The 23,924-nt window shown below is 36.8% G+C and overlaps 1 protein-coding gene across 1 annotated transcript in view; it reads right to left on the reverse strand.

Annotated features, from left to right (window-relative positions):
• LOC139730618 (6-phosphofructo-2-kinase/fructose-2,6-bisphosphatase-like) overlaps nucleotides 1–23,924 on the reverse strand; it is a 148,974-nt gene that overhangs the window by 24,150 nt on the left and 100,900 nt on the right. The window contains exons 7-13 of the mRNA XM_071641474.1: nucleotides 23,496–23,617; nucleotides 21,622–21,683; nucleotides 13,940–14,013; nucleotides 9,721–9,939; nucleotides 5,131–5,235; nucleotides 3,079–3,120; nucleotides 1,534–1,621 (exon numbers count right to left, since the gene is read on the reverse strand). Coding sequence (XP_071497575.1) covers nucleotides 1,534–1,621; nucleotides 3,079–3,120; nucleotides 5,131–5,235; nucleotides 9,721–9,939; nucleotides 13,940–14,013; nucleotides 21,622–21,683; nucleotides 23,496–23,617 — 712 coding nt within the window. The remainder of the gene's footprint in view (nucleotides 1–1,533; nucleotides 1,622–3,078; nucleotides 3,121–5,130; nucleotides 5,236–9,720; nucleotides 9,940–13,939; nucleotides 14,014–21,621; nucleotides 21,684–23,495; nucleotides 23,618–23,924) is intronic.

Consider the following 23,924-nt stretch of genomic DNA (forward strand, 5'->3'; position numbering starts at 1 on the left):
AATTACATGTTGATTATGATTTTTTCACTCTGCATCTATTGTTGTTAATACTGAAAATTTACATTCACTCTGCATCTATTGTTGTTAATACTGAAAATTTACAATATAGTTTAAATACGGCTTGCAGCCAAAGGGTTCAACTGCACATTCACTATGAATATTTTGCACACTGTACACCAGTTCACTTAGTTGACATCATGATGCATAACATCGCAATCAATTATGCTAATTTATGCAAGAAATCAGACTTTTTTATCTAAATCAGTAAATAAAGCTCCAAAAGTGCTCATTTTTGGTCTAGATATTCTTTGTAGCATTCTTAGCAAATGTACTAGAAAAAAAATTTGGTATCAAAATTAATTTCTTATTTATTTTATTGTTTTATGAATTTCTTATGTATTTCCTTGTTTTTTCGACCTTTTGTTTTTGTTGTTTTTTCAGCAAAATTTGTGGCAGACCCTTTTTGAAGCATAATACTACTAAAACAAATTGATTTTAGCCATTGAGAGTAAAAATAAGCATATTCATATGAACCATGTGATAAAACTCAATTTGTATTGACTTTGTACACAAAATCACATTTTTGAGCCATTTTCGGTCTCACGTGCATGTACAAAAAGTTATGTAACTTCAGAACCGTACCCCCGGGCGTCACAAATTTGGTGTCAAAATGTGCGGGAAACTCGAAAGAAAAAAGCCATAGAGCATCGCGGCGAGAGTTAATAATGCACGCAGGAAGCATGAACAGCAATGTCACAGAATAACAGAATATACTCTTAGTGCTTATGAAAACAGTTTTACTGTAAAATATGATTATTTGGCCAAGACTAGTGAGGTCTACCTGCAGGTACCTTACACCTCTCTTACATATCTGCAAAATGTTTGTCAACTGATTTTATATTGTTACCAAATTCTTCGTGCAAGTTTTAGGCTTGCAGGGACTGGTCTACAGAATGATACAATGACAAATCAGCAGAATCATATACAATATGACATTATGCACATTCTGACTCGAATCTACTCCACTGGCCCATACTATTGGATTAGGAATTTTCAGCAGCTTTTTTAATGCCCTTACGAATACTTCATAACTAGCACATAAAGGGAAACTGACAAGATATGAATGTAATTCATTAGTGAAAAATTGAGGAAAGAAAATGGGATTCCACCGGGATTCAAACCCAAGACCCTGTGGATTGCTACTGGTGCTCTACCAACTGAGCTATAGAAAATCCTAGAACAGCGTTCTCTCTTTAAGAGGGGCAAAATCACTTCCATTATAAAAACTGTGGCGGTAGTTAATTCCACACAGGTTTGAACTGAATACATGGCCAACAACCTGATCTCTTTTTATCAAAGAGTATGGTCAAATATCCCCTGGGACAGGTGAGGACCAGAATCAGTGATATAAGAGGGAAAAAAAAATCTTGCTTTGGTCAGTAGGAGTCTCACGGTATACCTATACAGATATATTACCATACCATGAAAGTCCTCATAGCATGAGGAGTGCATACACTTCTTGTGAGTTCTTACCAGAGTTCTTATCAAGGAAATAGGCCAAGAGGCACCTCATGACGCCTTGGTGACAGATGACGAGAACATTTTTCTGCCTCTCCAATTCCTGTATCATGGGGACACATAAGTTATCATTCTTATGAGTGGACAGACCACAATTATTTTGTACATAAACACACATTTATACCATAAAAACATATGATCCTCTAGTTGCATGATTTGTGAATGGAGCCTTGACTCGCACTTATCAGTTTGATTAAATTCCTACTACAGAGTAAAATCTTCAAACAGTAATGCTGCCATATGTGCCTTCTCAAGCCAAGCTCTACCTAAGTTGTGTATTTTTAAGTATACAACATAACAAAACATTGATTTTTGAAAGATTTGCTCAATGAAGTGCCAAATATGAAGAACATACACATCTAATTATAGGAAAAGGATTACATGCAAGTTTATATAATCTACACATTTTATGTAATCATATTAAGAGCCAGAACCCAACAGTGAACGTTTAATACTGGCTTCGAAATTTTGCAGCAGGTAATCTTACTGAAGATATCATTTTAAAATATACTATTACAGTAAGCTCATCCAAGTGTCCTGCTATATAACTAGAGTATGTTCCAAGTACAGTTGATATTAAAAAGATACATTCAATATAATAGTGGGATGCCAGTACCTTAGTATTTTAAACTCTACAGGGATGTTTCTTTAGAAACCAAATAAATTGAACTACCCATTTTCAAATAAAAATGAATGATTCAAACCAGTACCAAATATATTCAAAGTTCTTTATATCACATTTATCAGTTTCATCATCATTCCTGTGTACACAACAAAATCAACAGGATGACTACATGTATGCTTAAAAAACATCAGTACATAACTGAAAAGCACACTTTAGTCAAATAATCAAAGACCAAATCCTACATGTGTTCAGGTGAAGTCCCCAGGGCACATCTACCAGGTAATGAAATTATTCTCTTGGGTTTAAAAGATGCAAGTGTAACTACATTGTCTTAGTCTGTGTTGAAACTATTTGAAACCTAATGTCATGCTATGTCACATTCCTACCCTATTATAGCACATTGTACAATCATTCATAAAACCAAGTACCATCATGTAGTCATGGCTCTTGTTTTGTCAAATGTAGCTTCTCAAAATATGCTTTCTAGTCTACCATGCAACAAATAAATAAATGCTTGAAAAGTGTTGAAAAGGCAGCTGTATTCATCTGAAACCATTTCAAGTGAGTGTCATGCCAATATCTCAGAACCTTTGCAGGCTGCCCATCAATAATGTGCAAGTACACTAATATGACATATGGCTAAAAGAGAGATTGATGTTGTCTTGCAATGTACACTGCCATCAATCCTACCCCTTTCAAATCTATACACCATCAAAAGCACAAGAAGCCACAGAAATGTTTTGCCAAAAACAAAACATAGCTTATATTAGCTACAATAGCTACATCGAAATGTCTACATGCATGTTTGTATTTATCTACAGTAAATATCACATGCTTTTTCAAAAAAAATAAATAAATAAAGCTGGACAACTCACCATAATGACAGGTTCCAATCTTGCGACCAAGTCTTGGTACGACTGCAATAACATAAATGACACATTCAATGACAATCTGAATGATCTATGCTATTCACAACTTGTGCACCAGTCCCTTCAAAATGAGAAAGAACAGCCTTTTTCACTGAAAAGTCTTTTTCACTGAAAAGCTTACGGTGCATACTGAACTGAAATTGACATTTGTCAACTACATTGCTTGCATTTTTAGATTGTATTATCTAAAGTAAAGCTGACTTTCCTAAAGAAAAACCTTTAAAGCATGCAGTATGGGGTTTTAACTATGCAACTCTTCTCGGTTTGCCATTATTCAATAAATTAAAAAATTGTGACTGATTGACAAACAGCCCTTCATTGACAATCAATCAATCAATCAATCAATCCATCAATAAATCACAATCAATACATCAATAAATCAATAAAAACATCAATAAATCACTGGCATACATACTTAGGTGGAATTAAAATCCAGAACCTCCTAATTACCATACAGGAGTTTTATCTACAAGAATTTGAGTTTCCAGCTGATAGCCAGTAATAGTTCTGATCCTGTTTAAGGTAGTCAGTACTCTGTTACCCACAGGTAATCAACTCAATGCAAGAATAATTCATATGAATAAATGGAAAAATGTGCTCCTATGGGAAAACCATACAAATGTTCTGCTATCACACCCTTGTACTCATCCAGCTATGAACTGGTATTTGCCCAACCCATAATTAATGTAATCTATTGAGACATGGCATATGGCAAATTGCACAAATGGAGTTGTTTTCATAGTAATGTGCCCATTTTAAATTTTGTTCCAGATTGTCGGTGCTCTTGTTAAAGTAAAGAAGGGTACTGTGTTCTCACACAAGAATACAAAAGCAATATGCATGGCAAGTATTATATAGACTTGAAGAGATAACAAATGAAAGAGAACCTAAGAATGGCCACACTTGAATAGTTTTATCAAACAAGACTATGATTATGGCATAAACATTTCAAGTTTCAAGTTTCAAGTTTCAAGTTTATTTAACCAATTCATTAAACATTTGACATTTTAAAAAAGGATACAGCATTAAGAATAATGAATGGTTTGGGACCCCAAAAGAAGCAGAGCTTGTAAAAAAAAGGGGTCCCGGATAAACATATAAAACAAAAAAACTAAAGTTTTAAACTTTAAACATATTAACAAGAAGTATAATAGTAACATATTTACATAGGACAGATGCAACACAAGCACACACACACACACACACACACACACATTCCATCACACAAACACGTGTCACAAAAACGCTCATGCACATACATGTAGTTCACATGAAATTGCAGAATGATACTTTATATTTTACTATACTTTTAAATTCAGCTTCCCTGATCAATTCTTGTTTTACAAATTTCCCTCAAAATAAATGCGACATGTACGTTTAAAGTTGGATAGTGTTGAGGCTGACCTAATTCTCAATGGCAAATTATTCCATTCTCTAATACAAACATATACAAATGAATTTTGGGCAGTTTGAGTTCTTACAAAGGGTTGATGAATGAGATTACTTTTACGCGTATTATAAGCATGAACGGTAGAATTTAACACAAACGCATCCTTCATGAAAGATTTCGGATCACCTTGTGTCTTAAACATAAGAATCAAGCAACTCAAGATAACTAATTTTTCATATGGCAAAATATGAAGTTGAATAAACAATGGCAAACTTGGACTTCTATAGTTTGAATTTGTAATATACCTTACAGCTTTTTTCTGAAGAACAATCAACTTATCTATATGATTCTTTGTAGCTGAACACTAATATCCTACAGATCCATGACACAAGCAGATGATAGGAGCTCAAATGTGAAGAGTGACAAACTCATACAACATCTAAAGGACCCTCTCCTTAGCAGAAGAAACATGGTTTTTCCTATCTCTTAAAACATGATCTGGATACAAGCAAACACTAATTCTGTATCTTGGTGCCTTACACATGTTCTCTAACTTTCATGAACACATTGTCATAATGTAGCAAGATAGACAAGTACCAGGTACCAACCTCTCCCATTGGGTATCTGTAGTGGTACTTGTCTTGATCCCTCAAAGCAAATTCCTCTGGATGTCTAGACTGTATCTCTTCATATGTCAAACCATCACACACACCCTGTAAAGTCGGGAAAACAAATAACCATACATTTAGAAAAAATTAAAGTCATGTAAATCTGTCCTCAAATTTCCTTTTACGTATCCACAAACAGATATCAAAATATAACATCTGAATTAATGTACCTCTACTTTAGGATTCTCCATGCTACAAATTTGTTTTTCTACTACAGTACTGAATGGAAATCATTGCATGTGTACCATACGTATTTGCCAGCATATAGGCCACACCTGTGTATAAACTGCATCTCAACTTCAGCACCTGATTAACATAATACAGGCATGACTAGAAATGTCGCTAAGGCGACTGGTATGCCTCCGCCATAATGCATGATTCTCCCAATAGGTCTATAGTACATGTAGACAATGTGTGATTACATTTTCACAAAATTGGCAAAATATTAAAATGACAAGTTGTCACAAATGTGTTGAATGTTCATCTTCCTTGACCTAGGTTTAATTGGATGAATAGGAGAGCATGTATTTGGGGATTTAAGGACTTAAACTTGACTTTGACCCATTCATAAGTTTATGCATTGAGTAATTTTCAAGGTATGGAGAAAAAGTGCAATTTCTGTATTGAAAAGTTCATTGTTACCATTTTCATCTGGCCTTTGACCCTAAAATTCATAGGATAATCACTGTCAGGCACAACATGCATAAATATGTAGTAAGTTTCAAGTTAACTTGAGCCACGGAACTGAGATATGAAAGAAAAAGTTAGTTCAGCACTTTCCCTTGATCTTTGACCTTTTGACCTTTGAGGCAAACAAAAAAAAAAAGAAGAAAAAAGAAAGCATCCAGAGAATCTCTATTATGTTATACATGCATACAACAAGTGTAAAAAAAATAATAATCCTGCTGGCATTGCATAAATGAGGGAAATAGTAAAATTTTGAAGTGTTGCCCTTGACCTTTGACCCCTGACCTTTGACCCACGAACCCTAAATTCTCTAGATAATCACTGCCAGTCAGTACATGTAGGCCTATATATACTATGTTCCATGAAGATACCTTGAACAATTTCCAAGGTACGGAGAAAAAAGTGAAGTTTTAATATTTTTACTTGACCTTTTGACCTTTGACCTTTGACCTCATGACCCCAAACTTTCACCAGAGAATCTTAATTAGGTAATACATGTATACACTAAGTTTCAAGAAAATATCTTCAGGCATTGCATAGATATGGTGGAAATAGTGAAATTTTATGTATTTGACCTTGACCTTTTGACCTTTGACCTTGAGCATGTGCACCCAAAAGTTGATAGGCACAACTTCACCTCCTAATACACACACATGCCAAGTTTCATTAGGATACCTCAAAAGGGTTTTTAGGTACGCTGTCCACAAAATTCATTACGGACGGAAGGACGCTACGACGGAAAGACGGACGGACGGACGGACGGACGGACAACCCGAAAACATAATGCCTCCGGCACCACTTCGTGGCGGAGGCATAAAAACTGATGTTAGAAAAACCACCGAAAATGTTTTGAGAACCAAAGCGAGGGAGCGGAGCGACCAAGCGGGGGGAGGGTGGCTTGCCCCCCTCCCACGGTGTGGACTTCTTTTAATTTGAGGGTTTGAAATCATGCAATCTGGAGCATTCTGTAATAAGATCTTTAGCTTCATAATATATTCATTCAATGATACATGTATGTATGTACAAACATTTTAAAGAAAGCAAGAGAGAAATGCATGCACATAAAGTCATTTGGATTTTGGAGAAACAAATGTGATATGTCACTGTGCAGAGAACAATAATTTCTCAGAATTCCATCTAATCTAAGAGGGATTTTTAGAAATAAGATCAATAATAAATTTTCTCAATACTTATTCCATTTTATCTCCACTTCAGTTTGAAGAAGTGACGAAATGCACAATGAAAACTGAACAGTAAAAAATAGAACTATACCATACACAATGTGTTGAATTTACTAGCTCAAACAACCAGAATTACCCTTATAAAGTCCTCTGCTTGCTTTGCTTTGTAACTTGCTTGATATGGGATAATCTGGAGCGCTTTGTTGTCTCTGCAGTGTCCTGCATAAATTTCCACTTTGATACTTATTACTAGTTTCTTCTCTGCTAGATTTAGTTGTGATGGTTTCTGACTGCGCTTTGCTCTTACTCGTTCTTGTACCTCTTTCTGCATTTTTCAGGCATTTCTGAAATTCTTACATACAAGGGGATGTATGGGAGCTTCTTTGAAGTTATTTTTGTGGAAATACTCTCTTAGCTGTCTTACTGGCTGACTGTAAGTGATATCGTACCGTCTGGGTAGCTTCAAATGATCCAATGGTTATGTTAGCTGAGTGTGGATCAATTATCTGATTCTTGGCGCTGAAGGATGACTCAACCTGAGGTCAGTTTATCACTGTCTCTTCCAACAATGTCTTTCCGCGAATAACTGATCGGCAAGAAAAACCCATGTCTGAGCACTAGTCCCAACATGTCTGGATAGGAGAAGTAGGACTGTGTTCATGTGTTAGGCAACTTCACTCCTTGCTACGACAAAGTGTATAATTTTACACAAAGTATCATCTTTTTCAACCTGTCATGGATTTAAAACTTAATTCCATAGACATCCTATTTCTCCTGTACTGAATTCCCAATGTCCTAATACCAGAGCGATTATCACTATTGCTGTACAGTGTGATGTGTGAAACAGATGCTTGCATCACTTGTGGCGATGTGCTTCCAGCTTGTTGTTACAATGAATGCATGTGACGTGTGAATATTCACCTGACAAGGTGATCTACAGGTGCTACTTATGAGTATAAAAACTAGTTAACTGTTGATCACAAAAGCAACTGAAAAAGCATTCAGACTAAATACAGAGATGAAAGTTAGTTAATTGAAATTTTAGCGCATATTCTTTTTGTACATGTATTTTACATTTGACATGCAATTTAACTGCTCTTATGATTTGATACATTAAGCGTTTAAAATATCAACTTTTAAGACACATAACTAAACCGCCTTTATTCTTGCTTTGACTATGTAAACTAAAAAGAAATCAAATTGTAGCATTTTTAATAGTGTATATCCTTTACTTTAGGCGACCTTCTAGATAATTCTTTGCTCTTACCCACGTTCTGCAGAAGGAGTTCATGAACTTGTGGTACTTCTTTTTAATGTTCTGTTTGGCACTTCAAGCCAAAACATAGTTCTGGTACGCCTGCAAAAGTTGTCAAATTTCGCTCCCAAATGTGAGCGTATGCCTAGCAAATGTGCGGAACAATGCTATAATAACAAGATATTCGATGGATAACGAAGAAATGCGAAATATTAACAAAAAGGTTCAGTCTCAGAATTTACCCAAATGGGGTCAGGCTAAACTTGGACTCGGGGATAACTCGGCCTTGCTTTGACGGCGGGCTGAGTTGTATTGGTTGTCCCTCTGGATTGTACAGTGTTGTACTATGGGAGCGGCCTGTATAAACTACATTGTAGCGCTTTGCGTTCTGGCTACTCGCAGTAATGGTCCGAGTTGTTACAACGCGCGCATCGAAAACCTCTTTGGCGCGCATGCAAAATTAGTGTGCACCTATCAAGCACCTCTAAAAACAATCAAAGACACTTGATAAACAACAATAAAAACTTCAAAGACCACTAGTCTCAGCAACTGAGGTGATGTGCGTATAGGCTTGAGGACCGCGCGCTGTCCATTTGTTTTGTACAGGATTAGCACGCACTTTCCTGTCTGTTCAGTTAGGCCTCGTTTGGTATTATACAGTAGAATATGGCGATCACGAACTGCATGTAAATTGTCTAAAATAGGGTTGAGTTCTCCCTGAGACCAAGTTCGTCTGGAGTCTTCTGGAATAAAAGTCGGTTTTCGGACTTTTATTATTTTTCTCAAAATACTCCAAAATGACTCATCATTCCGGCAACCCGCGTCAGCCAGGTAAGTTTCTTTGTAGACTCTTTCAATATATTGCAAGCAAATATGAAATGGTGCCAGACGGGGTCTCAAGCCCTTACCAGAACTTTGTTTTCACTTTAAGGAATGTGAGTGTGGTACAGTCTTTGGTTTCCAGAGTTCCTTCCCTCCCGCCCCCTTTCAAGTCTGGTATGGTAGAGGGCATGTTAGGCTTTTGTGGAGTTGTGTATCAATATGATACATGCATGCGTATATTAATTTGTGTGCGAACTACGGGAGTCTCCCAGCCATCTCCTTACACTGTCTTTGTGTGGTTCATAGACAATTATAGCACACATTGCAGTAAGCTCTTAATAAGAAATGGGTCATTTACCAAAGCTGGTAATATTCCCGAAAGATTGTCAGTTCCATCAGGTCATGCAGAACTATCTGTCAGATACACATTTTCATTGTAGAAAGGTGGAATATAATGCACAGTCCCATGTATGTGTAAATGCATTTGATGAACTTATGGTAGATTGGTTTGAAATGGTCATGCTATAGCTACACACAGGCCACACCAGACACCCTAGACACCCTCAAATACAGTATCACACTTACGGCATCAAGTTCATCGAGGCTCTTCCACTGCTCTAGAGGGACATCAATGCAAGACCCAGTCTGAACAGTCCTCTTGAGGCGACTGGTCCAGACCTTGAGGTCCTGTAGATTCTGAGCCTGCATATACTCGCCAAGGGCTTTGGCATACCGCTGGCCTCTCTCAGAAAGGTCTGAGTCGCCTCCAATGCGTCCATTTTGATTGTGCAAGCTCTCTCCATGCTTATTGATAGTGGGAAGAAAGGATTCAGTTTGCAAATAAAGGCAGGAGTACAACTTACAAATGAGTCATCAACAGTGTGGATATTACACTAATTGAGGAGTATTCCATTCTCACATGTATCTTGGAGCTATGATTTATTCTTGAAATATGAGACAGCTCAAGACCATGATTTGTTACAGGAGTGCTTCATGCTCAAGGAATTTACTCATGAGAAAGAATCGTCTTTATTCCTCCACATCGATGAAGTGACGGCAACACCAACTTTTACTACTTTACATGCCTGATCATCCAGGTGTATTTAACACAAACGTCCAATCAGTTCTTACACAAGGAAATACTAACTTTTTTCTACTTGGTGGCCCATTTGGGCCACCAAAATAATCACATTTCTTTTTTAGGTGGCCCCAAAATGAAATTTGGTGACCAAAAAATCAAAGAAAAACATTGAAAAAAGAAAAACATTACACACTTCTGAACTACAACTATCACTGAATGTGACTAATACCCCCTTCCAAACTGAGGGGAGTAGCTCAATCCACAATAATGTTGCATGCTTTTCAATAAAAAAAAAAAAGCTGCTACCATGGCATGTTCAACATTGACAACAGAAATATTTTACTCATTTAAAAAAAATAATTTTGTTCACATGCCAAATCTCAAGCCAAATGTTCAAAAACTGAGAGTAAGCTAACCTAATGCACAATAATTACCTCTGCTAAGGGAGGAGGTTATGTTTTCGTTACCGTTGGTTTGTTTGTTTGTTTGTTTGTTTGTCCATGTGCAAAATAACTAAAAAAGTAGTGAACGGGTTTTGATGAAACTGACAGGAAAGGTTGAGAATGACACAAATAACAAATGATTAAATTTTGGTAGTGATCTGATAATTTTTGGGGAATTTATGAAGGATTTTTGATATTTTGACAGGTAGGGTCAATGAACTTGGGAGTTTAAGCTGCGCATTTTTGAGATTTTCAAATGCGCACTAAAGTGCGTGCTGTAGTTTCTGCTAGGGCGAGGCGCACCGCGCAGCCGAGGGTTTATGACGTAACAAAGTCTTCTATATCGGGAAATCGGGCGATTTTCAGCATGAATGTACCTACAATTGTATGGGTGGAAATCACTGATCTCTATGGAAGAGCCCAAAGAGCTTTTCCCCAGTGGTGGAGAGGAGAAAAATCTCTTTGGGAAGAGCAAGATCATCAGTGGAAAGTAGCTGCTTGGCGGAGGTCTGCACTCTCAGAGTGCTTTTCTAGTTCTGTATGATTTTCATTACAAAAATGCTACTGCCATGGCAACACATTTTTGACATTGACAAAAGAAGTTTACATGTCTACTGTACATGGTATAAGGAGTCATATGTGCCAAATTTCAAGTCAAATGCTGAAAACTGACAGTCAGCTCAATCCCATTTTTAAAAATGCTTTTTCGTTTAAAAAAAGTGGTTACCATGGCAACACAATTTTAAACACTGACGAAAGAAGTGTTTTACACATCTTAAACTGCAGTGGTCATATGTGCAAAAATCTCATGTGAAATGTCCAAAAAGTGGGGGAATCGGCACAATCCACAAGATTTTTGTGATTTTATCTAAAAAATACTGTTACCACGAAAACACATTGTTTGATGATGATAACAGATGAAGTTTTCATAATTTCATATCACACTGGTCACATGTGCAAAATTTCAATTCAAATGTACGAAAAAACAGAGGCTAAATCCACAAAATTTTCGTATGATTTTTATATAAAATATGCTGTTACCATGCCAACAAGTCATTGACAATGGCAAAAGATGAAGTTTGCACATCTACCTACTATACCAGTTACACATGCCAAATTTGTTCAAAAATTTTCAAAAACTGAGGGAGATAGCTCAATCCATTCTATCTTTTTATGATTTACATATATGTATATTGAAAAAAAATATTGTTACCATGACATCTTATTGTTCATCATTGCTGAAAGTTGTGTTTTGCACATCTGAAATATAATATTGGTCACATGTGCCAAATCTCAAGTCAAATGCTCAAAAACTGAGGGAGTTAGCTAAATCCACTGGTAATTTGCATGATTTTCATTAAAAAATGCTGCTACCATTTCAACACATTGCCCAACAATGACAAAAGATGAAGTTTGCACATCTTCATGCTACAGCAGTCACATGTGCCAAATTTCAAGTCACAGGGTGCATTCAGGGGCTTTCCTATTCAAAGCAAACTGTAACGTACTGTACCCGCGCCAGAGGAGCACTCGAACGCTCCTAAAATGTACCCTACCATACAGAACTGAGTCAAAAGTGGACCACTTCCCAATGTGCTCCAAAGAGTACCAAAAGCGAGCCAAAAGTTCGCATGTGAGAATGCACGTATCAGGCACATTCATCATAATGCAACCAGTTCATTCTTTTGTTTGGGACATCTGTAAGTAGTTCAAGTACAGCGGGTGAATGACCCTTGTGCTACAAAATGCGTGACCCCTCTAAGAATAACACATGAGGTACGCTTTCTCAACAGAGTGCTCAAATGCAACCAAATACTCAAAAACTGAGGGAGTTAGCGAAGTCTGCAATATTTTTCTGTGATTTTCACTAAAAAATGCTGTTACCATGGCAATACATTTTTCAACAATGACAAAAGATGTAGTTTGCACATTAACATAACTGGAGCAATCACATGTGCCTAATTTCAAGTCAGGTGGTAAAAAAAAATATGAAGGAATTAACCAAATTCACAATATTATTGCATGATTTTCATTAAAGATGTTGTTAGAATGGCAACACCTTGTGCAACACCTTGAATCTTTTGAGTCATATTTTGAAAATTTTTAGTTAAATACAGAAGACTGAGGGAGTATGGTCAATCCACATATTTTGTATGAATTTGTATAAAAACTGTTGTTGCTATGGCAACAGATTTCTTCACACTCCCCCAAAAAGGTGTCTTGCACAATTACACATTACATTGATTGCATGTGCCAAACTTCAGCTAAATTACTTTAAAACTGCTAGAGTAGTTCAATCCACAACATTTTGTTGGATTTTTATGAAAAATTGCCACTAACAAGTCAAGGCATGGAATGTGATAATGATGTGCGGGTGGGGATATACTGAGGGAGTAGTTCCACATGTAGATCCACAAGATTGTGCAACGGACAATACAACCGCCTGACCAGCCACCTGGCCACCCAATCTAAGCATGATTCCTGTATACCCCCCTCCCCACACTATCCTGTATGTGTGGGTGGGGGCATGATCATGATAATTACATGTATGTGAAAACTGACAGGTGTGATATAAAGGCTTAAAATACCACGTACAGTGATTGAATTCACTATTACCAAATCTAACATGTCAAATATTGACTTGAGGCATAAAAACTACTTTTTCAATAGCACCATGTATTCATAGAATTATCATACTCAACAAAGTGGTATACCTACTTCTATTCTTAGGTAAATGAAATTTGGTCAAAAAATAAAGTGTGATTAGCGGGGTTCTGCAGACGTTTCTTGCAAAATCTAGCTGAAAATGATGCATTTACCGAGTTGTGAGTTATTCCTCCCTTTTCGGGACACACAAAAAAACATACTGGTACTCACAAAGTTTTGGTGGGCTGATCCAGAACATCTAATTTCTTTAGTGATGGTGGTCTGAAATACATTTCTCCTAGGCCACCAGGCCACTGCTAATGTCGAGCCTTATATGGCTTGGAATTATAAAAATACATCAGCCAGTATGCATGAAGACAAAGCATAACCTTTCACTTCACATTAGAATGATTTACAAGTCATACGTCAAGAGCTGGTCACCCTCACCTCTCAACTGTTGTTAGGTTTCTATTAACAAACTATGGAATGATGCAGCCTTATCAATCACAGTGATTGAATACACTTGTAAACCTGGGACTGAATTGTACCATACAAATGCTCCATGAGCAGCTTTCATTCATATTACATTCAAATTACAAACTTACTTTAAAACAAGTAGATGTTTTCAACTTACTCTGGTCAGGTATATGGTGCGAGGGATGATATGGATGTTCATCAGATAGTACACAACCCTGCTCTGGATGTGACCTACAACACATCAAGCAAACAAAGCACACGCATTGCTATGCAAAGAGGAAAATTGAAAGAGCTTCCATGAGACAAATTCAAAATATTTTCTTAATTCAACGATTCAGACAGGAAATTAAATCTTAACTAGAAATGTTGCTAAGGCGACTGGTATGCCTAGGCCATAATGCATGATTCTCCTAACAAGTCTATAGTACATATGGACAATGTGTGATTACATTTTCACAAAATTGGCAAAATATTAAAATGACAAGTTTGTCACGAATGTGTTGAATGTTCACCTTCCTTGACCTAGGTTTAATTGGACGAGAATAGGAGAGCATGTGTTTGGGGATTTAAGGACTTTAACTTGACTTTGACCCATTCATAAGTTTATGCATTGAGGCATTGAGTAATTTTCAAGATATTGAGTTGGGTAAAAAGTGCAATTTCTGTATTGAAAAGAACATTGTTACCATTTTCATCTGGCCTTTGACCCTAAAATTCATAGGATAATCACTGTCAGGAAGAACATGCATAAATATGTACTAAGATATGTACTAAGTTTCAAGATAACTTGAGCCACTTCCGAGATATGGAGGAAAAAGTTAGTTCAGTACTTTCCCTTGATCTTTGACCTTTTGACCTTTGAGGCAAAAAAAAAAGAAAAAAAAGAAAGTTTCCAGAGAATCTCCATTAGGTTATACATGCATACACCAAGTGTAGAAAAAAAGAAATAATCCTGCTGGCATTGCATAAATAAGAGGGAAATAGTAAAATTTTGAAGTGTTGTCCTCAACCTTTGACCCCTGACCTTTGACCCCATGAACCCTAAATTCTCTAGATAATCACTGCCAGTCAGTACATGTATATATACTATGTTCCATGAAGATACCTTGAACAATTTCCAAGGTACGGAGAAAAAAGTGAAGTTTTAATATTTTTACTTGACCTTTTGACCTTTGACCTCATGACCCCAAACTTTTACCAGAGAATCTTAATTGGGTAATACATGTATACACTAAGTTTCAAGAAAATATCTTCAGGCATTGCATAGATATGGTGGAAATAGTGAAATTTTACGCATTTGACCTTGAACTTGACCTTTGACCTCGAGCATGTGCACCCAAAAGTTGATAGGCACAACTTCACCCCCGAATACACATACAAGCCAAATTTCATTAGGATACCTCAAAAGGGTTTTTAGTTACGCTGTCCACAAAATTCATTACGGACGGACGGACGGACGGACAGAAGGATGACGTACAACCCGAAAACATAATGCTTCTGGCACCACTTCTTGGTGGAGGCATAAAAATAAAGAGCATGATATTAGATTAATTTGAATCATATTTTTCAGGTTTCTCAGAGCCTAGGAACATCAGAAACATCATTTACTATTAAAAGGCAAAGTCAAAACCTGTCGGTGCATAGAATGCAACATGGTGGTTGCTAATAGTTGGATGAAACTGGGAATGCTATATGATAGTCTAGCCCAACTTTGTCTCATGGAGGTACTTTGTCTCAAGCCAAGTATGACATGCATGCAAGACAAATCTGCACCCCTCTGTATATTGAAAAGGTTAGTCAGTGTTTTGGTGGGTGCAGTCTATGCTGAAATTTGATGTGGCCCTGCTGCACTCCACCTAATATTCAATTCAGTTCAGTTCAACCGAGATTTATCTCCATTTGTTCACCAAAAAAAAAAAATAGTAAAAAAAAAAAATACAAAGTACACATTATACGATTATACAATTGTCATTTCATCATTTTTGGGAAAATACATATCTGAAGTATCATGAAGTATAATAAACTATCATACAATTATTAAATAACCAAAATATCAAAGCACACTTAAAAATTGACCAAAAAAAAAAAAAAAAAAATATATATATATAGTTAGTGGCCCACTGAAACACTGAAAAGAAGGGCTTGTAACATGTGGGTCACTTGAGACATAATGTGTACTACATATTATCCAGAACTGATTCATATGTAACAGAAAAAAGTAACTATTTTCGAATACAAAAAAAAAAAAAATACAATTTACAAAATAAGCCACTTAGTCCAAGAGTATTAGTTTTAACCTGGACATTTTTGGTAACAAGCTGATTTTTTCAGGATAAGTCCAGAAAAATGTCTAGAATAACATACTAAAAGTCCTCATAAATCCTCCTTGAGCGTTTTCCGCAATCCAAGATGGCGTCCAAAATGGCCGCCATTTCCAGAAATTCTTGTAACTTTTCAACCAGAGAACCCAAATACAAAATTTAAATGTCTAAATATATGTTTTAAAGCATGAAGAACTCAATAAAGTACATATCAAGAGATGTTGATGCACGCAAGTACCGAAATCCAAGATGGCGTCCAAAATGGCTGCCGTTTTCTGAAATTCTTATAACTTTTCAGCCAGGTAGCCTAAATACAAAATTTAAATGTCTACATATATGTTTTGAAGGATGAAGAACTCAATAAAGTACATATTAAGAGTTGTTGAAGCTCACAAGTACCGTAATCCAAGATAGCGTCCAAAATGGCCACCATTTCCTGATTTTTTTTTTCATAATTTTGCAAGTAGATTTCAACTGTACACACTTGGAATGTCGAAATATACGTTTTGAGTCTCAAGGAACCAAATATAATACTTATTCAGAGATTTTGAAACACAAATAAAGCACTTGAGCACTTTCAGAAATCCAAAATGGTGTCCAAAATGGCTGCCATTTCCTGTTTTCCTCATAACCCTCCAACTACGTAATCGCGATACGCATTTAAATGTATAAATATATATTTTAAGACATAAGAAACCCAACGAAATACTTATTTAGAGATCATGAAGCACATAAGTACAAATAAAACCACGTGAGTTCTTCCCGAAAACCAAATGTTGCCCAAAATGGCTGCCGTTTGTTTATCAAAAATTGCTGTTTTTAGCCAGTTTCAAGAGACAAAGAAATTCAACATAATCTTCGAGATTCAACAACTCAGAAGGTCCAGTGGAAAACGGGTATAGGTTGGGTTGGATGCATCCCCCCCCCCCCCCCCTCTTCCTTGGGGAAGGTGGTGGCCTGTACAATCATTATTTTCCAAATATTCAACCTTAAGTATTTGCACTTTGTCATTCAGTTGCAATCATAAAAATGCAAAACGTCCCTCGCTCTGCCCCTTTCCATAGACTTTGTACACTTTTGAGATTAACAAATTTCCGAATCTGTCATCAAAAAGTGTGCACTAGATCTTTCACTTACAAAATGCAAAAGTTAGTTCCCTCATATTGAAGGGTAATTTGCCCTAACTCTTCAACCGCTCACTTCCCCCAATATATATATAATTCCCCTTTTGATTAACAATTCCCAAATATTCCATCAAATGTGTGTAAATGATATAATTATTTCATTTCTATTCAAGTGTAAAAGCTCCCTCGTTTCGGTGGGGGATGGGGATATTGAGACTATTATTATCTACTCTTCGAGGATGGATAATTTTCTCTATATAACACCATGGGTGCATTAGGCCGTTTAATGACGATCATCGAAATGCAAAACTCCCTCCAATCGAAAGTGACCCCCCCCCATCATCTACTAGCTCATTGCCTCGAATATAGTAGTCTTTATTCTACTTACACTTTTTAATAGAAAAAAAATGTAGTATTTCATCAACAGAGCGCACCATAAAACTCGTAATCTGAAAAAAAAAAAATATCCATTTTGTGGGAAGGTACATCACCTCATACACCTCCCCCGCATATTTCCATAAGTACATATGAAGAGTTTGTTTGCAAAAACCGATAAGTCCATTTTTGAAGATTTTGAAGTACGGTCTCTGTAATAAAGTACAAAATAATACCTTTTAAATGATATATTGGTGACTACATATAAAGGTACACTTTTTAAGTTATGGTAAAAAGAAGCAAAAATTTTCTCATTATTCTCTTTATTTTTCTTGACCTTTAATCACAAATATCTCCATTTGGCAAATATAGACTTATCGGTTTTTGCGAACAAACTCTTCATATTTTCTTACTATTAGGACAAAAACAAATCTCAGATATTTCACCAAAGAGTGCGCTAAATCTCTGAATTTCAAATTGGAAAATCCAAAAATTTCCGAGGTAAGGGAAGGAGTATTCTCCTCTCACACTTCTCCCTCCCCGACACTTTCCTGAATATATATTCTTCCTAACGTTTTCATATAGAAAACAAATATCGGGTATTTCACCAAATGGATGCAACAGCTCTTTGAATTTCTAATCCGAAAATACGAAATTTTCCCTCATGTGGGAGCAGGCAACCCTATAACCGTGCACTTCCATGATTGTATATCTTTTTGTTCCTTTTTTGATGGAAACAAAAATCTAATATTTCACCAATAGGGTGCATCAGATGTCTGAATATCAGGTCTGAAAATGCAAAATCTCATTCATGTGGGGGGGGGGGGGGGAGGGGACCCCCCCCCCCTCCCCCCTCCACACCCTTCCATTATCATATTGCCCATTTCCCTGAATACTACTTTATATCCAATTTCCTACTCTTTGATGCAAATAATTCAATATCTTACCAAACGTTTGCACTATGTATTTCACTTTCGAGTAAAAATAAGAAAGAAAAAAGGTCCCTCGTGTGGTAGAGGAGTATCCCTCCTCCATGTACCAATAACTTTACTTTTCAAAGAATTGTTTTTACTTCTCAAGTGATAACTGACAGTTTCAACTGGAACTCACCTCATGGTAGACATCAAATGCATTGGTAATAAAAAGGGGCTAGCACTAAATTTTCATCTCATGTGCTTAAGGTGACGAAAATAGACCATGTGGTAAACAGATATTGCCTTCTAGTAGGCTTTCTGTTTAGCAACAAATCTGTTGGTGAAATATTTCTCTCGTAACAAGGACACACTCCTTGAGGTTAGCATGCAAATGCTTTTATTTGTATACTTCACAATAAGAACTATATTTTGAAGTTTCTTATAAAATATATTGACATTTATTTACATAATTGTGAGATAAAATTGTGACATTTTGCACCCCATTTTCCATATTAGGAAGAGCTCGAGCGTTAAAATCAGTTCATGCGTGCGTCTAAATCTCTTAATATGTATTTTATTGAGTTATTCATGTTTCGAAACTTGTAAAGACACTTAAATTGTGTATTGGGTTCTCTAGTTGAAAGGTTATAAAAATTTCAGGAAATGGCGGCCATTTTGGTTGCCATTTTGGATTACGGTACTTGTGTGCGTCAACATCTCTTAATATGTATTTTATTGAGTTCTTCATCCTTCAAAACATATATCTAGACACTTAAATTTTGTATTTAGGTTACCTGGCTGAAAAGCTATAACAATTTCAGAAAATGGCGGCCATTTTGGACGCCATCTTGGATTTCGGTACTTGCGTGCATCAACATCTCTTAATATGTATTTTATTGAGTTCTTCATCCTTCAAAACATATATCTAGACACTTAAATTTTGTATTTAGGTTACCTGGCTGAAAAGCTATAACAATTTCAGAAAATGGCGGCCATTTTGGACGCCATCTTGGATTTCAGTATTTGCGTGCATCAAAATCTCTTGATATGTGTTTCAATGAGTTCTTCATGCTTCAAAACATATGTTTAGACATTTAAATTTCGTATTTGGGTTAGCTGTCTGAAAAGCTATAAGAATTTCAGAAAATGGCGGCCATTTTGGACGCCATCTTGGATTTCGGTACTTGCGTGCATCAACATCTCTTGATATGTGTTTTATTGAGTTCTTCATGCTTCAAAACATATATTTAGACATTTAGATTGTGTATTTGGGTTCTCTGGTTGAAAAGTTACAAGAATTTCTGGAAATGGCGGCCATTTTGGACGCCATCTTGGATTGCGGAAAACGCTCAAGGAGGATTCATGAGGACTTTTAGTATGTTATTCTAGACATTTTTCTGGACCTATCCTGAAAAAATCAGCTTGTTACCAAAAATGTCCAGGTTTAGGCCTTTTTTGACCTAATGCTCTTGGACTAACTGACAACTGCAGTTTTACAAGCTATACAGACACATGGATTGAGCCGTGTGTACTCGGAAAAGACAACACATACATGCATGCATATACAATGTACATACATACGTACACTTATACATATAATTAACACATTCATACGTAATACATAAAGAACACAACATCATATAAGAGAGAGCACAATGACATTACAAAACAGCAAATAATAAGAAAAGAGAGGACAGAAGAGAGAAGAAAGAATGGAGGAATAGAAGGTCTGTATGATAAATGCTACTCTATATTATCGCGACAGGTGAAAACAGAATTATCACATAATTGATTTGATTATACAATGTTATATATCTCGAAAGCAAGTACTTTCTATACTTATATTTGAATGTAGTATTTGTAAGGATTCTTTTAAATTGCCATTTAAATCATCCCACAATTTGGAGCCAGTATAAACAAATATATTTGAGAGTGCACTGTTCTCAATAAAGGAAGATGAAAATCATTAGATCTTCGGGTAGGGTAATCATGAACCTGGCTATGTCGGTTAAATAAATCATGAAATACTTTAGGATGTATTTTACTTATCTTCTTATTTTCAAAATGTTATGGTCAGAAAACAAGAAATCTGTATGTAATTGGGATGAAAGTTTAAAACAATTCTGAGTGTCTTTATTTGCAATAAAAGAAGTTTATCATAATGTATGATAATTAGGCCCTATTACTGCAAACTAAAATTCCATAATTCAAATAAGGCAGTATCAAAATTGAATATAGCATCATCAATGTAGATTAGGGAAAGCAATATTTCAGTCTGTTGATTACACCTACATGGTGTATATTACACAAATAATTTTACAAATATTTTTGATATGAGACTTCATGAAGGTTTATTATCAACTGAAACACATAAAAAATTCAATAGATGAAAGTACTTCAAGAAGGGTAGTATCAAACACAATGTTGCCTTGAAGGCTATCTAAAGAGTTACTAAAAACATGCATTTTGTCTTTGTATTATATTTGTGATAGTTTTCAGTGCTCTTTATTTGCTGTATTGTTTCACATTATTTTTCTTTGCCAAAACAATAGGTGATTTCAAGTTGGGTGCTAACTTGGCACTAGCACCGATGATAAAATCTGAATTTGTCGGTGTTAGGAGGTTGTCCTCAAAATTATGATGTATTTCTGGTAGTTGGTGCTGGGACTGATGTTGAATGTCATCTGCTGAACCGAGCTCCACCATCTGTGTTGCCGATTTATGTGCTTTTTCCCCACTGACCAAAACTAGCCCCTAGGGATTATCATCTTTGTCATTTCAAGTTTAGTGATTGTGTTCTCATTGCTGTGTGAGACCCACATTTACATCCATAAGTAGATGCACGTTGTATGTGCAAAGCCGATGCTAATGCAATGGTTGCCAAAGTAATGTACGCAAACACTCTGGACATGTCTACATAAATCTGAGCCTGGGAGCAAAATTAAGATCATTGTATTGTATCATAGTCCATACTTATCTTTAATTTGAGCAGAATGCTATTTTCCATGTCATGAGTAGAAATTCTTGTGTGACCAAAAAAAAAAAAAAAAAGGAGTGATGGTTAACTCTAGCCCTTTAACAAAGAATGAAGAAACCCTTGCTTACCACTGACTTTGTTGACCAAGAAGCGGTCACCCACGTTGATGATCTTGATATATGACAAATTCCTGCAACATGCAAAATGATGTCATTAATTCACATCTTATGAAAATATACGATATTGCTGGTTAGAGCTTAAGGCCCTGTTTTGATAAACCTTACTCCAATTAAGTCAGTACATTCACACCCACAGAACAAAGCTCATCACCTCAGACAATAGAACTGCAGAAGAGAGCACGGGATACCGTTTTAACAGACACACATCGAAAACCTTATCCAGGAAGGTTTCTATGAAGGGGATGTGTCCACTAATGCGACTACTATGCCTACCGGCCAGAGCCACCTTTTATTCTAGACTAGGCAATTACAATCACTGATCTCAACTACATAGATATCAGTGGTTACAATCCATGCACGTGATCAGCGTGTGGTGTGTCAATCATTCTCTGACTGCAATGTTGCCACTGCGAGTTGAGTGTATCAAAAGAATGTTACCACAGTTGTGTTCTAATAGAAGGGTTGTCAGGGTAGAATCGCGGTAATGTCAGGGTGATGCTAGGGTAGAATTTAAGTTACCGCGACAACATCTAATTAACATTTTGCAGGGATCGTTTAAACAGGCAGGGTGAAAAAAGATTACCCTGACATTGCCCTATGCCGCAGTAACTCTCGTTTGAAAAGTTCTGTTAAAACTGGGCTTTAGTTGTTGCTAAGTAGGGCAAGTCTTGGCAAGCTTTTTGGTTGTTACGGGCAACTTCAGTGAACAAGGCATGCATAGAACTTAAACACATTACCAAAATGGTCTTTTGACAGGCATGCTTAAGTTTGTTGTAGTTAGCCCTTCAATGAAGACAAAGAAGATCTCAAGCTGGTAACGAAACTCAGGGTGCATTCGAGCGCTCTAAAGCGAACCAAAGCGTACCATACCGAACTGTGCCAGATTTGAAGCGTTCGAGCGATATGTCGAGAAAGTGTACCTTACGAGTTATTTTTAGAAAAGGTCACACATTTTGCAGCAAGAATGTCATCCACATGGCGCTTGAACTACTTACAGCTGTCCCGAACATAGAGAATGATGTCTTTGCATTGTGACGCATGCGCATGATACGCGCATGCTTTACAGTGAACTTTTGGTACGCTTTTGGAGCACATCGGGAAGTGGTCCACTTTTGGCTCGGTACAGTATGCTACGGTACACTTCAGGAGCGTTCGAGCGCTCCCTAAGACCCCATTTACAGTGAGTGAAAAGGCCGGGCTCGGCCGCGGCGGAGCCCAGCCTTCATTTCATTGTAAACACGCAAAAGGCCAAATGTGGTACCAAAATTGGCCGCGCATTTGGCCAAGCTCTGGAGGTAGTCTCAGTCGCAGCTCGGCCCGGGCTCAGCCCAGACTTTTCTCACTGTAAACGCAAACTGGGTCAAATGCGGTACCAAATTGCGACCGGCGCGCTCCCAATAATAGTCGTTTGTTTACAAGCAGAGCACCACTACGACAAAATATTGAAAGGTTTTAATTAAAAGCCCGGGCCGAGCCCTCCACTGTAAACGGACAAAATTGCGGGGCCGAGTACCGGAATTGAGGCCAGGCTCAGCCTGAGCTCAGCCCGGGCTTGGCCCAGCCCTGCACTGTAAACAGGGTCTAAGAGTGTGTCACATAATCTCATCACAGAGTTACCTGTTAGATGTGTACTTGAGAATGCATCATATGATGCATTATCCCCTGTATGGGTATAAATGTTACATATTCTGGCAATTCACTGAAATGAAATGGTCAGATTAGATTGCATCCAAACTATGCAACATTCTTTAAATCCCTCAGCGTTTACAATTACAAGAAATGCATTCAACATCATTACATTTTTGTGGATCTTTGTTACTCACCTGTCATGGTCATCAGAAAGAGATTCATAGGTTTCCTTGTAGTGGTCTATTCTTTGCAGGAAATCCTTAATAGCTTTCTCCTTATCAATGTCGTAGTAGTCTGGACTGTTTAGTTTGACTTCCTGAAAGATTAACAGCAACAAGGAAGTAGAATTGTGGTACAAGGCATCAGTATCAAAGCCAGAAATGATACAAGCAAGCAAACAAGTGTTGAAGCTAAAGGATACCATCATTGTCAGCTCTTCTCTCTCATCACAAAGATGTGCTTCTGGAAAGTTCAAAGAAATAAAACACAATAACGTACTATGGACTGGCCTTTGAGGAGGATACAACATTTATTGCCTGAAGTAAAATCGCATTTCCCTTATTCATTTCCCAAATTCAAAATTTTACTTTCTGTCTTCCATAGTGTACACGATTCTGCTCCTC

Source organism: Diadema antillarum, unplaced genomic scaffold (genome assembly GCF_040938485.1).
Source record: "Diadema antillarum isolate AM-2024a unplaced genomic scaffold, OU_Dant_1.0 seq00000322_RagTag, whole genome shotgun sequence".
Taxonomy (NCBI): domain Eukaryota; kingdom Metazoa; phylum Echinodermata; class Echinoidea; order Diadematoida; family Diadematidae; genus Diadema; species Diadema antillarum.